General features: G+C 37.6%; 1 protein-coding gene across 1 annotated transcript in view; it reads left to right on the top strand.

Annotated features, from left to right (window-relative positions):
- The window catches only part of SLC41A2 (solute carrier family 41 member 2), a 56,866-nt gene that overhangs the window by 30,546 nt on the left and 9,107 nt on the right, over positions 1-17,213 (top strand). Inside the window, exons 9-10 of the mRNA XM_063320993.1 lie at positions 13,033-13,164; positions 14,066-14,214. Coding sequence (XP_063177063.1) covers positions 13,033-13,164; positions 14,066-14,214 — 281 coding nt within the window. The remainder of the gene's footprint in view (positions 1-13,032; positions 13,165-14,065; positions 14,215-17,213) is intronic.

Genomic DNA, 17,213 nt, shown 5'->3' with positions numbered 1-17,213 from the left:
AATTTGGTCATTAGGTTGTGCTCTATCTTCTAATGATAACAACAATGCAAATTTTATAAGAATAGTTAATATCTTATCAGACTGATGCAGTTTGAAAATGCTTTTCTTTTTTTTTTTTGTATCACAGGGTTGATGCATATTTAGTTTGCAATAATTATAATCACCAGATCTGTTCCCACTGTATTGCTGCCTAGCTGTTATTTTCCCCTTTTTTATTTCTCTACTTAATTTCTTACATTATTTTGCACTTTTATGTATTGTTGATTTTTAAACCATTCCTCCAATTACCAAGGTGATTCTGACTTCTAATTTTTGGTGTACAAAGTGTTTTTTACTTAACTTGGGCTTTGCAAATTCCATATGTGTACATTCTATTCTGTTTTCTAAGCTATCAATTAAATGAGTTATGACCAGTTGTTTTCCACATTGATAATAAAATGTTAATGTGGACATCAAGTTTTAGTTTTGAACCACATTGCTGTGATATAGTTAATTTTACAGAGGTTGCTAAGGGAAATGTAGCATGGGATAGCACCAAAACATTTTGATAAGCTTTACTACAGTTAAGAGTTAGTATATCTATTGCTGTGGCCATCAGGCAAGCTGTTCAGTTGGAGGAGGAAGTTGTATTGTTCTGACAGAAACATGTTCTTGGCAAATTCATGTTAGCTCTTGTTTTACAGCTTTCATATCTTCTAGATGCATATAAATTGTGTTTTTAATAATTTGTTCTAATGCTTATGTAGGAATATAAGTGTCACTGTTATACAGATTCCCCACATCATCCATTTTGGCCCTTTTTAAAGATATATTTTCTGTTTTCCCTATTACAGCCCTCTGGTATTCTCTAACCTCCAAGATAATCAGTTTGCAAAAGTGATCACTGATAATTCGTGGACTGTTCATCTAGCTCTCTAAGGATGCACTAAATTTAACTTACCCTGAGGCCCTACTACATATCAGTCTGTGATCAGATATCACCACTTTTATGAAGGCAGTAGACAAAAGGAACTGAGTATTTCAGTCTTCCATAGAGCATGTTGCTCATTCTTCTTTCCCGTTAAGGCTCTATATTTCCTTTCTTCTTATTTTTGCATTTCAGCTACTACTTGTGTTCCTTGCTAACTGTAAATTAATTTTTACACTTCAGCCTTTATGTTTTCTTGCCTGTGCCTTACCTTTATATTAATTCAAAATTGCAAGTACTTGCATCTGCCTTTTGTGTGTCTCCATTTTGATTTCCAGATACCTCAAGAGCAGGGCAGACATGTTGATCTTCAACTTTTTTCCACTTCGCATCTGTAACTTTTTTTATAATAGTCCTTTTTGGTAACCCTCTGGATTTGCTTCCTAAGAGAAGAGGATTGTTTTTCTTTTTAGGAAGGTGTACCCAAACTAGTGCTTTTACCAGTGGTCCTGCTTTCCTAGATGACATCCCTTGATTACAATAGCCAGCTACTGTCTGGTGATTGTTTCTTACTGTTTCCCCATAGGCTTCTATTTCTGCCTCAGTGCAGTACCGGAATACTTCTGGATTTTCTCTATAGACTCGTTTATTCTCTATAGACTCACTTATTCTGGACTTGCTACCTACAATGGATACAGGTCTCATGGATACATGCCTGTCTCAAGGCCTCATGCTCCTACCAGATGTTACAATGATGATGATGGTCTTTTACCCTGTAGCGGTTATGGACTGCTCTTCTAAGTGGAACTATGCATCCTATTTAAGGTCATTTTCTTTCACAGAAATTGGCTGCAAGACTTGGATTGCCTGTGTATTTACATTTTACCTTTTTTAACATTTTTAGCTAATGATTGGATTTAAGTAAATAATTTCAATTACTAAGAATGACAGCTTACTATAAACATGCCTCTAGAGAAAAGGGTAAATGTACCACTTTGTTTCTTATTTTCTTTCAGAAGTTTTTCAACAGAATTAAGGCAACGTGCATACATTCTTTTGAACTATCTTTAGAGAAAAAGAACTAGCCAGAAGCTGTACATAGCGCTGTGTGACTAGCTGCCAAAAGATGCTCAAAGAATAAGGCACGTGGAAGAGAGGGAAAGCTGGGGCTATTGGAACAGAGAGAGAGAGAGAAAGAGTCCTTCAAGAAGGCAGGGATGGCAAGAGGCATGCTTGTAGCTGTGGCACTCCCACAGTGGTCCTGTGGTGGTGATTCCTGTGATGATTGTACCACCCGCATTCAAAATGTTGCTTTTTCATAAGAAGTTTTGCAGTTCTGGACTGCTCTTAGCCTTTGCCATCTGCCCCCTGGAGAGCTACACAATGCCTGAGAATGTTATTTTCCAAGCCACATTCCATTGTTCATCTGGATTTTTCATGCTTAGCTCCTTTTCTTGTTATGTGTAAAGCAGTCTTTTCCCAGTTCTCAAAGTTTAAACTTCTTCAGTGACTAGTAATGAACCATCAAGTCCCGTGTCCTTATTTTCAGACCTTTACTATTATCCCAGACTTAAACTCCACATTGTAAGAAGAGAAACCTCATACCGAGCTCCATTTTGGAGCTCATAACAATCTCACGACAAGCCTAATAGGCCAAGACTAGAGTCTTGTAACAGTAGTGTAAAGTAAAGTTAGCCTAAGGCCCATGTGATAATGCTTTTGCAGTACCACTGTGCAACAACAGAAGCACTAAGGAATTCTGGTTTTCCCTCATCCACAAAAGACCAGAGGGGAGCAACGTATAAGTGTTGTATGTGCGTGTGCTAACCCCCTCAACCCTCAGAATTCTAAGGAAAGTGGCATTTCTATTGGAAAATGTAGAGAAAATATGTTCTGTGTAGAGGATGCAGAATTGGCCTGTTTTATGGTACACCTCCTGGAAAAGGAAATTGTAGGTAGGTGATTTTTTGGGTTGCTGTTAGATTAGCCTCTCCTGGGTTTCATAATTCTAGTGGCACCTTTTGATATTGCTGGTCAGTATAGTGTAGTAAACTGGAGTTTAGGAAATCTTTCAGTTAAAAAAGCACATCTGTTGACACTCATTTACTGACACAAAAGGTGCGCTAGACCACTTAACAGATGGCTTTTTAAAGATTACTGTTGCAGAAAGCTTTCTCTACCAGTGCTTTCCTGGCCTTGGAATTCTCATTGTAAGCCTAAGTAGCAAAAGGAGCTGAAGGTTTTCCCCTCAAAACACTTTTCAGATGCCTTTTCCTTTCACTTACCTCAAAGTTTATTGCTCCTGTGACACAGAAAACCTGAAAGAAACCAGGGAAACCTGAAAGAAATATTGTAACCTATTGGGATTGTGTCCAGACAAAATTTGAGGACAGTGTAGATTTGTCCAGGATTTCAAGATGTCACTGGTTTTTTTCGGTGCCAGTTGCCGTATCTCAAAGTCCTGAACAGTATGCCCTGCAAAGCTGTCAGGTGTTAGACTTCCTGTATGCGCCTTTAAGAAGCTTTCAGACTGGTCCTGTCTAGGTGACTTGCATATTCTTAGATGGGAGACAAATTACTTACATCACATATGTTACGGTGTGGAGCCAGAAGTCTTTTAGTTTAAGAAATATTGGTCTGGAATTTGAGCAACCTCAAAGGTTCCTACCCCTATTAACAATAACTGCAAATATTTGCCAAGAATATTAAAATAGTTCTTAAGCAGACAGGCATTTATAGTCAGCTTTACTGCTGGCAGCCAGAAGTATTTCACCATCGCTTTTCCAATTTTCCCTTGTTAAACACATTTCTTGAGATGAATAATTATTTTTAATTCTATGGTTGGTTGGGTTAAATTGTAACTCCGCTTTTTAAAAATAAATAAATAATTTTGTGGTTTTGGCCATTGTGGTAGTTATAAACTACTCGAAATTTAGATGTCTGTATTTGATGTGCTGAAGTTCTGAATAAAATAACAAAGGCCAAGCGTGGCTGTGCTTCAGCCTAGATACTGAAGTTGATCTTTATGTTTTTTAATGGATGAGATAGTTAAAATTTGCAAATCCTCTTATAGCATCACAGCGTGTTGAATTTGGCTCAGGAATTGCAATTTGCAAGTAACTGAATTCCTTTTGTGCAGAAAAAAGATAATGCCTTAAACAATTATATGCCTCTGAATATGCAGCAGAAATGAACAGTGCAGTTACCAGATGGAGCCACTTTTCTTCCCATTTTCGTTGTATGCTTAGACAAAACATTGTGAGATGTCTTCTAAGTGTTTGCATTTCAGGAGTTACTGCATAGTAACAAACACGTTGGTAGACCTTACCCCATTTTTATGCATTTTGTAGAATGGAGGATCTGCAAACTAATTCTGAAAACATCTGAAAATCAGAAATACTTTGCAGGTTTTATGTAGAAAAATTTGCCTTTGCAGTTGGTTTGAAGCAATACTCTTTAAGGGTAATGTAAAACTGTTGTAGTATTTCTTACTCTTTGGCTGCACATATAGTAAGATTACTTGATATCTGGAGGGAATAAATGTAGAACAAGGAATATGAGAAATCCATATGAGAAAATCTAACACAAAACTTAACTGAAGGTCTGTTGTCTGGGAACTGAAAGTTAACGTTACACTGTATATTCCCCAAACCATACCTTTTTTATCTGTTAGTAGGATAAATTGAATGACAGACTTTCAGGTTTTTTGGAGAGCTTTTGCTGTAAATTGTGTGTTTTGGAGAATATGGAAAGAAAATACCCAAATACCATTCCTCTTCAAAAAAGAAAATGCATTTTTTAATAATTTTGTATATTTTAATCTCTTATAGCACAGTTGTACTCTCAACTTTCACACAACAGAGAAGTGCTTTGATTAGATCACCGTTGTCTCAGACAGTTGAGCATCTGAAATTTGCCTCTGTAAATTACAAGGGAAAGCATTAGTGTACCTGTATGGTAGTAGAGCAATTTAGCTGTGTAGGAAATTAATTTTTCTGCATCCTGAATTGGAAAGAATGTCTTAGTCTCAGAAGGCACCTATACTGTACGAAAATGGTGATACAATTCTATAATATAATTCAGTCTTTATTTTCACGTGAAAAAGGAGGAGGGTTTTAATTCTGGATATTTAATTTCAATGCTAGCCTGTACAGGTAAATCTGTGTATTCTATGCTACTAGAGATGTGTGTTCTTTCTTTTATGTCTCACTTGTAAATTTTTTATAAGATTTCAGTAACTATTACTTTCCATGTCAAAATTATATCTAGAATATTTTCATTTTTTGACAATCACAGAAAAAAATTTAATTAGGCATAAGAAAGAAATGATTTTTAAGGCAAATCCTTTTCATTTCATTTTTGTAATACAAATGACATCAAAAAGCAAGTTGTTGAACTGCAGAAAGACTAATTGGCACAATTGACTATTTTGAACTGTGCATTGTATGCAGGAGTGCACAAAAGTGAGAATGTTCTTGCCTTTCTTCTCTTGATAGACTTACAGGAAAAATCAGTTTGGGAATTGCATTGGCCTTATTCTTCCCTTACGTGGGTATTAATTGATTTTTGTGCCATTGCACAAGCTATATTGTAAGTGCTTGGGAACAACATGTCACTGGTTAATCTCTCTCCGTAGAACTGGGTTGCTAAAAATCTTTAATCTCAATGAATTGATATGCATATGGTTTGCCATTCCTTTACAATTATTTGTATGCCACATCAAACAGCTGTTCTTTATAGTCTTGTGAACTGTTATGGCACTGGTCATTAAAACTGAATATGTAGGGTTTATCTTGTGGTCTCAGTGCTTTCATAGGAGGCAGTTTTCTGCAGGAACCTTTCTTTGTTTACATATATTTAAGAAAAAGAAAAAAGGAAGCATGAGAGGAGAGGAAGTGACTTTACAAAAAACGTAGTTGAATACTGCTTTGGAAAAATTGCTGTTACCTATCATACAGTTCTCCCCTGGTGCTAAACAAGTACCTTAAACCAGACTTTTTATAATTAATAATAACTTAATTCTTCTCTTTTTCTGGAATCCCTGATTAGAGATTCTGGATGTGACCCACAGAAATACTAAACATTTATTGGTACAAATTAAATAATTGAGAAGTCTGCTTCAAATACTGAAACATTTTGGGGGAAAAAAAGACTTAAGTATTTTACACTGGATATCCAAAACTGAAAAATGCTCTCTGCAGAGAGTACAAAAATATCACTCAACAGATATGTTTTAAAAATAAATGCATTAATGTTCGTAAAGCATTCCAATTTATAGTGACAAGCACCACTGAAAAGCAGAAAGAAAGCTAGTAAGTCTCTATTCAGTCCAAGATTTGAATAGTGCATATTAAATAAGACTATCAGGTATTTATTATATGCTAGGGATAAAGCAAATTATCAAAGTGATGTTTAGTTAGGCAATACTCTGTAGCATTGCATTAGACGTCTGAGAGGAAGAACAATAGTCATATTATTCGACTGCATCTTAATTTATTCCAATTCTACCCATGGAACACTTACAGATAGGTTAGAGGGCTGCATCTACTCTCAACTTAGGCTTTGGAACACCTTGATTCTGGGTGCGTGGCCTGCAGACAAACTAAAACCCTGAGCAAGGAGCTCCCGATGGTGTCTGAAAGACAGTGAGCTACCTTGGAAAATCACAGGAAGATGAGTATCTTGTCTGCTCAAGATTCAAAATTTAGAGTCATTTTCTAAGTCTAGGTGGATACATCTGTTCTTCAAAAGCAATAAGTAAGTAGTGGTTGCTCTGCACGTTAGAAACACAGCTAAAATAGAATTGGAAGGAAGAGGTGACTTTATTTACTTTTTTATAAAAGCACAGAATCATTTAGGTTGGAAGAGACGTTTTGAGATCTAGTTCAACCCCCTGCTCAAGCAGGGTCCACTAGAGCAGGTTGTCCAGTACTGTGTCCAGTAGGGTTCTGAACATCTCCACAGATGGAGACTCCGCAGTCTCTCCGGGCGACTTGTTCCAGTGTTTAACCACCCTCAATATAAAAAGTGAGGGGTTTTGTATTCAGATGGAATAGCTTGTGTTTCAGTTTTTTCTCATTGCCTCTTGTCCTGTCGGCGAGTACTACTGAGAAGAGCCTGGCTCCCTTGTCTTCATCCCTCCCCTCAGGTATTTATATACATTAATAAGATCTCCCTGAGCCTTCTCTTCTCCAGGCTGAACAGTCACAGCACTCAGTCTCTCCTCATATAAAAGATGCTACAGTCCCTGTGGTCCTGTGTTGGACTCACTCCACTAAGTCCATTTCTTGTACTGAGGAGCTCAGGAATGGACATGGTACTTCAGATGTGGCCTCATCAGTGCAAAGTACGGAGGAAGCATCACCTCTCTTGTCCTGCTGGTGATGGTTTTCCTAATGTAGCCCAGAATGCTGTTGGCTTTCTTTGCCATGAAGGTGGATTGCAGGGACATGGTCAACTTCTTGCCCTCCAGGACTCCAGGGTCCTTCTCTGCAGAGTTGCTTTCCAGATGGTCGGCTCCCAGCCTGTACTGGTGCATGGCGTTATTCCTACCCAGATGCAGGACTTCGAGTTTCCTCTTGTTGAACTGTATGAGATTCCTCTTGACCCAATTCTCCAGCCTATCCAGTGCCCTTTGGATCCCAGTACAACCCTCTGGTTTATCAGCCACTCCTCACAGTTTTCCCTGGAAAATGTTGCCCTGTTTATTAAAACATGCAGTATAAGATCTGAGGGAAAAAACAGCCCAATGTGTTACCCAGAACGCTGGATAGTCTCAGACTAGTCTGCATCAGTAAACCCATCCAGTTTCACTTAACTTCTGTTTTTACCTGTAATGAGGGTTATGAGACACAGTTTTGCTTTGAAATATTCTTTAAGATGCATTGATGTAAAGTGCTTTTAATGTGGTTTTCAGAATAGCATGGTGACTTCTATTATTAGAAAAAAATCTTTTTTCCAGATAATGATTAACACAATTGTGCCTGTAGGCCTATTCGCAAATACATGACGTGGTTTTGTCTCTACTTTGAATACGGTTTTCTGTGCTTGTTAGACAGAAAAGCACTGTGATAACAATTTTCAGAAGAAGTATTTGTTCTTGCTTAGCCCTTAACTGGCTCGATAAAATGATGAGGTTTTCAATTTTCTTTTAATGTTGTAAGTCAGTGTGACATCCTTCACACTTTAGCCGACAACGTCTCTTCTGCTTATTGACAAAGTAGCACTCTCATATTGAAGTTAAACACATCTGCTGTTCTGAGAGGAATGTAGTAACAGTTGCAGGATTTTACTTTTGAAATAAATTATTTTCCTCTGGGTTGTAGTTCTCATGAGAACGAAAAGAAGCTAACAAAGTTAGTCTTTATTATAAAGTATTTGCTATGGTGACTGAAATACTGTTTTCCAGGAAAAAAATTTCCTGACTTAAATGTTCATGGTAACAGTCCTCATAAACGTCTACAGAGATTCTCATAATATGAGCAGCTGTTGAGCACACAACCGTGTTACGCAGTCAGAGGATGCTGAGAAGCTATCAATTTTATGTATTGACATCTTGTCAACCTACGCAGTTTTATCTGTTTTCTGCATCTTGCAGGGATCTGATTAATCTAATACTGCCGAGATAACTTCACATGCACGGTAACTGCTGTTACAGAACAAACTGTGTATCTCTGTACATATTGAAGTGATTCATTGAAAGCACGCACAGCTTTATACAAGTCATTCTGTGACCAGCAGAATAATGAAACCTGATTCCATGCTGAGTTTTTAGAACACCAGATAGCCCTTTCAAGCCCCTGTGTTCACTGTGGCCTCATGTCCCTGCAATACCCGCTGTTCACAGCGTTCTCTCCACTCTCCCTCTGCTTTCCACAACATCATCGTTCCTCGTCTGTGTCACTGAACTCCTGGCTGAGCAAGAGGCATCATGCCTAGCTCCAAGCTAGGTGCTTACTGGCCAGCTGGCCTGCTTATACTGTTAACTGTACAGCTCATATCACTGCCTTTGTCTCACTGAGGGCACGAGTTTGAATCTTTCTCTTTATTTACTTGGCCACCGCTTCCTTTTTGTTAGCTTCTTTAACCAGATTTGGAGATAGTATCTCTAGGAATCCTTGTCTCAGATGTGGTTGAAATTGGCCCAAAGGTTCAAAAAAAGTTAGAAGGAAGAATTGGCAGATGGGTGGACAGAACTAAAAGACAGCGTGACTGCTGTTGTCCATCACCATCACCAACATTGTCGGATGGTTGAGACTGAGAGCGATATACGGATTCTAGAAGCTTTTTACATGTCAGTACACCTGCCTGTCTTCTGTGAGTTTAAAAATATCCACATAGCACTGATACTAGATTATTGAGACTAAGAACAAATGAAATTTAAAATAATATTTTTAATATATGAATATTGCATTTCCAGTTAGCTAAAATAGATTGCATATGTTCAACTTAGCTGTAGTTAAAATAAAAAAGAGACTGTTACACCTCTTGATATCACACCCCACACTGGCTGTTTTTGTTAGCGTGTTAGCTTCCTTTGCAGAGCAGATATCACCTCCTTTTTGCCAGCATCCCAGAGCTGTCCAGTTTGTTTTAGAATCACTATTACTATTTTTCCTTCATTTTTCTTGTTATCTACATGCACAACAGGGCTTGGGGCATACTTTCTCTAAACGATGGTTTTAAAAGTAAAAAGATTTTTGATTAATAGTGACACATCAAAGGACTGACAACCAATCTCATACGTTCTTTCATAGACTTGTCTGTGTCGCTGTTGTCCAGACAGGTTTCTTATTGCCATTTCAAATGGGCAGATTTCCATTTTCCTTAATTCATTTCTCTCATGCAGTTTCCTTTGTTATTAATTAGGGAAAGAGGTCCAGATCATCTGTCATATTTCTGATTGACTGAATTTGTTGAAGCAGATAATTGTCAGTCACAAGAGGAAATTGCATACCTCCTAGGAAATACTTGAAATCTGTTTTTTTGTGCCAACATGGTTTATGGTTGCATTGCTACAAACCTCAAAGCATACCTTGAAAAACAGTCCTATTTACTTCTATCTTTTATTTCTTCTCATAGTGCTGTAATAGATAGAGATAGTAAGATAAGAGTTTATGAATTTTTTCTTTTAATATTGTTTTGAATATATCAGTTTTATATCATTTGTCAGCCTGCTTGTAATTACCCAGATTGCTTTTATCCTCTCTTTTTAAAGCAGAAACTTTTAAAGCAGAAACATATTTTCTAGTCATATGGCACCATCCCCAGCTTTGTAGCTTTATTAAGAAGCAGTTTTACATAACAGCTTTTTCATAATTCAGTCACAGAAATTATCTCATCCCCATCCAAATGTAGTGCATTGATCCGTAATTTTATCTCTGCCTCCCTTTCCATACCTTATTCTCATTAATCAGAAGTCTCAAACTTATTGTTCTCAAGGAAAAGACAGACTGTGGACGCTACTTAGATTTTTTTAAAAATTTGTTTAAACACCTTTTGTAGTTTATATAAATCTCTTATTTTACTTCTCTTTCCGTAGTTTCTCTGAAAAAAAGCTACTACTATTTTAATTTTCTTTGCTAAAAGACTGACTCAACCTTTTGGTAGTTCATATTTTTCCCTATATCTTCTGACTGGGAAGATGCAGGTAAATTTCATGAACAGGCCTTTCTGCCAACTCCATGATTTTTTTCTAATATCTCATTTCCTGACTTGTATTTGAAGCTTTTTGCTTACAGTGCTACTTCCTTGTTAAGTTCTGCCATTAATTACCTTTAAGCAGTGGTGAGGCAGGAAATCTTCTTTGAGTTCTCAATATTCCATCTTTGTCTTAGCCACTCCATACCCACCAAAGGAATTTCACAAGTATAGTCTTCTGGTGACCACAGATATTTGTTCTGCAAGCAAACAAAGCCCTAAACATCAGATAAACAAATGAGTTCAACTACAATAAACAAAGACTTTCTCCTTCCTAAGTTGGGACAAGATCTGCATTATTTCTGCCTAATCATATCTTCCCAGAGCAGCCCATTGCTATGTAAACGTCGGGGGCGGGGGAAGAAAAGTATATGCTTGATATGCAAGTAGACAACTCTGGAGTATAATAACAACAGGAAAATTTTATGCTAGCACCACTGCGTTCTATAATGTAGATGTAACAATCTGAGTTGTTTTTCTATTCATTAAAGTAAAAATTCATAGAACATCCTAGGTTGAAAGAGACCACAAAAGATCATCTGGTCCAATCTTTTGTGGGTAAGGGAGCCTCGGTGAGATTATCAAGCACCCTGTCCAGTCACTTCTTGAAAACCTCCAGTGAAGGGGATTCCACCATGTCCCCTAGGGTGGTTGTTCCAGCGAATGATTGTTCTCACTGTAAAAAATTTCTTATATTGATACGAAACTTCTTCTGGTGCAACATGTACCTATTGCCCCTTTTTCTCTCCATGTGGCTCCTTGTGAAAAGAGAGCCTCCGTCCTCTTTGTATCGACCCTTTAACACTGGAAAACTGTGATAAGCTTTCTCTTCTCCAGGGAGAAAAGACCTAACTCCTTCAGTCTTTCCTTATAGGGCAGGTTCTCCAGCCCTTGGATCATCTTCATGGCCCTCCTTTCGATCTTCTCCGTTCTGTCCACATCTTTCTTGAATTGTGGGGGCCAGAATTGGACACAGTACTCCAGGTGCAGCCTGACAAGCATTGAGTAGAGTGGGATGATCATGTCTCTATCTCTGCAAGTAGAAATGGATGCAGCCCAGGATCTGGTTTGCCTTCGCTGCTGCATCAGCACACTGCTGACTCATGTTCATCCACCAGGACCCCCAGCTCCCTTTCAGCAAGGCTGCTCCCCAGCCACACAGATCCTAGCCTGTACTGGGCTTTTTCGTTATGTTGTCTCAGGTGCAGGACTTTGCACTTGCCTTGTTAAACTTCATACTGTTCTTGGTAGCCCACTCTTCCAGCCTGTCCAGGTCTCTCCATAAGATGGCTCTCCCTTCTGAGGCATCCACCTCGCCACCCATCTTAGTGTCACCAGCAAACTTGGTGAGGGTGCTTTCAATCCCATCATCCAAGTCATTTTTGAAGATGTTGAACAGTGTGGAGCCCATGTGTGACAGGCGACCAGCCCGAGTAGAAACGATTGATCACCACTGTCAGAGTGCAACCTGTCAGCCATTTTCCGACTCATCTCACAAACTACCCATCCAGTCTGTAATCTACCAGTTTGTCTAGGAGGAAGCTGTGGGAAACTGTTAAATGCGTTGCTGAAGATGGGTGTGACATTTGCCCTCTTCCAGTGGTCAGGGATATCCCCTGATCTCCACAACTTTTCAAAGATTATAGACAGTGGCCTTGTAACAATGCCAGCCACTTCTCTTCGTGCCATAGGGTGGTTCGTTTCATAGAAATCTTTTTTTCTATTGGGAAGGATATCAACAGTTGTCAAGGAAAATGTAGAATCTCCATCACTACCATTCTTTTAAAAATTAGTTATTCGGACACTTGTCCTTTCAGCCTGAATTATGAATGGTAGAAGATTATATTTAATCCTGCTCTGTGGCAAAGGGGAATGGATAGATTAGCTCTTGAAGTCTTTTCCAGCCCTACGATTCTGTGTGTGGAATCTGCATTTATGCGTGTGGTAGTGAGTGGTAGCGAGTGCATCTGCTTTGCGTTATTTGTACTTGCCAGCAATACTGACCTAGGAAGGTAATCCAGCAATGGCACAACTGTGTAGTACTTCTGTTATTCCAAGAGGGATTTCCAAAGAAGAGGGAGCAATAAAAGGGAGCTTAACCTATGAGACAGCATCACATTGAACCTTTTGGAGGAATCTTTTGCACTTACCATGACTTAAAACTGATCTCCAATTATCCAAATTTCCAATATGGATATTCCAAATATCCAGTGATACACTAAATTGCAGACCAAGTTTTTTGACTTACTTTGGTGCTTGGTGTTAGCCTGTCTATAACTAATATACATTCTAAAGATGTTTCTCTTTGAATTTTGTGTGTAGGAGACTGTGGTAAACGTGGAGGAAGTTGGTGAATTTGCAAAAATATTGCCTACTAGAGGAAAAAAATAGTTGAAAATTTACCACTTGTTCCTTTTTTATTTCAGGTATTGGTGGTAATCTAGTAGCTATTCAAGCTAGCAGAATTTCTACCTACCTCCATTTACATAGCATTCCTGGAGAACTGCCAGAAGAAGCCAAAGGTTGCTATTATCCATGCAGAACCTATTATGGTACAGGTATGTATTAGTCAGTTAATTGTTAAAACTACTGTCTCCTCTTTTTCCCCCTGTATGCCAGACTGTGCTCCCAGTGTGAAATGGCAGCAAACTGAACTTGTTGTATGCAGTTCAAAGGCAGCAGTGGGTTTGCCTGTGAGCATCACAAGGAACTCCCTGCAGGAGGTGATGGGCAGAGAGGAACACAGGGAAAGGTGTAACCCTGGCAAGGGTCGAAGATAGGACCCTATGATATGCACTCCGAAGGATTTCAACCTTCATCTTTCCTTAGCTTGTTTACCTGCTCCTAACCTTTCTCATTTAACTCCTGAAGTTCAAACCAATGTCCTGTTAGAACCAAACTTTATATCTAACATTCTCACTAAGCCAAGTCCCTGCATTCCATTTCCCATTTGCCATTTTCTTTCTAGATTCTTGCTTCACAGCTTATTCCTCCCCTGTATTGTCCCCTTTCCTAATAATGTAGTAACTGTGGTGAAATGTGATGTGTCAACAGCATGTATTACACTTGCATTTTATGAAATTAATTGGAACAGATGAGAAGATGGTAAATGTGGGATTACTTTTTAGAAATATAAGGTACTTTTGAGGATGTCTTGAATACGGTGTCCAAAACATCCTCTTTCCTAGAAAGGCTTTAGGAGGTCACTGCAGCTCCAAAAAAGTAGATGGTATTAGATAGTAGAGAATGAAAGCAGACAGGTTGCACCCTCTTCTGGAAGACAATAGAGGTGGCTTTTTCCACCTCTGTGAAAGGAGTCTTTTAGCAGAAAATAATGCCTGCTGTTCCACAATAGGCAATGCTGTGGAATTCCAAAACTGCTTTTTGTATTATAATTAATAAAAATCTGATAGAGTAATTGAAGAGCTAAACTGAATTTTGGATTTTTTTTTACTGTAGGAGTAAATAACAAATCAGCCCAAGTTCTGCTTCTTTTGGTGATTCCTGGACACCTGATTTTCTTGTACACTATCCACTTAATGAAAAGCGGCCACACTTCTTTAACTCCTATCTTTATAGCAGTATATTTGTTTGCAGCTCTGCTACAGGTAAGAATAAGTACAACTTGAAAATGCTCGTATAAAATCAAATTCTTTAAAAGAATAACGTTTTATCTGATTTCTGAAATCTCATGAATAATACAAGAAGGTATATGTTAATACTGGCTTTCCGAACAGTTTTGAAGTAACTAATTATCTCCACATGTATACAGCTTACACAGGTGTATATTGTGAGTGCTTTTCAGAAGACACTTGACTGCGTTATTTCCCAGTCATGCATCCTGTGCTTTCTCTTTCACGTGCTTCTTGGAACCATTGCATCTAAAACCCCTATCATTTTAATCAACTAGAGGGGAGAAGGGGAGAAGGAAAAGTATCTTTATGAATAATGAATACATCAAGGAAAACTCTCAAAGAAATCTCCTAAAGTGGTTCACATTACCGTTTTAGTTAATATAGTCAAATATGCAGTAGATGAGAATGTTATGGCTTGCATGGTGCATTCTTGATATTTATTAAAGTCAAAATTAGTCTGATCACTGTACAAGAAATTGTAATTGCATTAATTGTCAAACATTGTTACGTTATTTTGGCTGGTCTTACCTAGTGGCCTGTTCACACCCAGCAAGGGCAGTTCTTGAAAGATGCTTTTTGAAATAGCAGTTTCTGAAGATGAAATAATTTTTCTTGGAGAAATCAGTAATACAAAAGGAAATGTTTTTATTAAATCCACGCCAATTTTTAGCTAAAACCTGGCTGAATTGACTATAATGTTTCATCATGCCTTAAAACCAAAAATTGACCGTTCATGTTACACAATAAAAATACAGTTGAAATATCTGTAAGTTAAATACATGTCCTGCTTCTAAAGATGCAACCGATTAGGTTTTAAAATACAAACAACTATCATCAGTCAATCCTCAGCAAAAATTTATAATTTTTAATGTTCTGAATTATCTTTCTGTTTATCACACTGCTATTTCAATAAAAATAGATTTTGAAAACTGTTACTATTTTAATTTCATATGCAAATTCTATACTTTTTAGGTAGAATATAACTGGTAACATTCCGACCTTTGCGAGTGAGAATGTCATACTAAAAGTTATAAATTACTCTTCATTTTCCTATTACATGATATTCCTAGTTTCCAGCCTTATCACTTGTTTTATAATGTATTTTCCTAAGGAAATGGTGCTGTTCCTTCACTCTTTCCTTTCTAATAACTTTTGAATCCTTTGGCCCATTTCAGTCAAGTTTTTCTAAGTCTCGGCTCTCTCAGTGATACCAAGTTCCTATAAGCTTAACAAAAATAGGTGGGGAAAGAGTCCCTGTTAATGCCGCTGCTAAAGGTGGGACTTCAGTGTGATTTCAGCCTTTATTAGACTTCAGAGATTTCACATGGGAATCAACCTGAATTCATAAATCCATGTGAAATCCATACAGTCCTCCTATTCACAGAACTGCAATCGTAACATGTTCAGGGATACAAACCTTTTCTTCAGCAGCAAAGGATAGGGTAAGACATGAGCAAGGCAGAAGTTCAGCTGAAAACCAAGTCAAGGCATTAGGGCAGGACTTCCAGATCACACAGTAATTCAGACCCAGCATTGGCACAAATACACGTGTAAAGTTGAATTTATAAAAATCGAGGTCCGATTAGAGTATTCAGTTTTGCAATCATGCATCTCCATTGCAGTCCATAAAACCACACCTGGTTTTCTTGATTTTTCACCTATAAAGCAGACATATAGCTGTTTTTCTTTTCCCCCCCACTTCCTTTTATAGATGATCTTTTCCTCTTTATCTTCTGTCTTTAGCCATAACAGGCAGTTTGAGATGTATTTACTTTGAAACTGAGTAACAGTATTGCACACTGTAACTTCTTATGGATCTTGACAGATTTACAATTTGGAACCCCACATTTTTTAACACCTTCTGAAAATATTTAAGAGTTTCTTTTCCACATTTTAATTATTCTGGCATTTTTCTAGTCGTGATTATTGAAGTTTTGCATACCTCTAATTAGAGCAGATTTAAATTTTTCGGAGCGATGATTCTTGCTTTAACCCTTAAATCTTGAACATATTTTATTTACCTGTTGGTCGGAAGCACTTCCCTGCTGCAGTTGTATGCTTTTAAGTTTCTCATTTCTCAAGGAAAACACTTAAATATTTGCACTCATTCCTCTTCCCTTTTTTCAGTGACATCATCTATGCACCTGGATATAGTAAAGAACAGGTTTCAAGCTGCCATTTCTTTTGGCATAAGCCAACATCTGCTGATCTCATTTTCCCAGAATTCTTTTAAATCTCTCCCAATGAGAGCTCTTCCAGCTCTGCTGTAAAACTACAGAGCTAATTATTGTAATTTCAATTATCAACAAAACAAATCCATTGTCAGTCTTTTGAGCAGTAAGAGATTTGCATTCCAGGCCTTTTTAATAATATATTGGACTTTGCATTTATTTTCAATTTGCATGGAAGGCATATGAAAATGGATGTCAAAAGTTACAAGCTTGCTTGCAGGCTGTATCTTTTATGTTTGAGGTGGTAGATGATACTTTAATAGAACATAGTGATTCCCAAAGGTGAGAGTTAATTATGGTCAGTCCTGTGTTTGAGGAGGTGTGGTATCACTACTTTGCCCTTTCCAGTTCCTGACTTATATTGCGCTGGGGAGCAGAAAGGGTAACTGAATGATGATTATGGCAATATACCACCTATTTACATTTTTTCCCACTATGTTAAAAAATTAATGCTAAATTAAAAAACAACAACAGCAACAAAGCGAATTTTCTATCTTTAAAATTCAAGTGACTATTTTAAGATGTTAAATTATTTAATGACATATTTTACAGTGGACTGAAATAGATTGTTAATTAACTTCAGGATCTGTTTATTATCTCTGATTGTCCAGCTTTGTGTTTGTTTAAAATGGAGGGGAAGGGATTAGGGAAATGACAAAAGTAGAGCTGGAATGTTATAGTAAGCTGAAAAAAAATCAAGGAAATATTAACACAAAAAAAATTAATTATGACTTTTATATT

Source organism: Chroicocephalus ridibundus, chromosome 1 (assembly GCF_963924245.1).
Source record: "Chroicocephalus ridibundus chromosome 1, bChrRid1.1, whole genome shotgun sequence".
In the NCBI taxonomy this organism is placed as follows: domain Eukaryota; kingdom Metazoa; phylum Chordata; class Aves; order Charadriiformes; family Laridae; genus Chroicocephalus; species Chroicocephalus ridibundus.
This window is presented reverse-complemented; position numbering and strand designations above follow the sequence as displayed.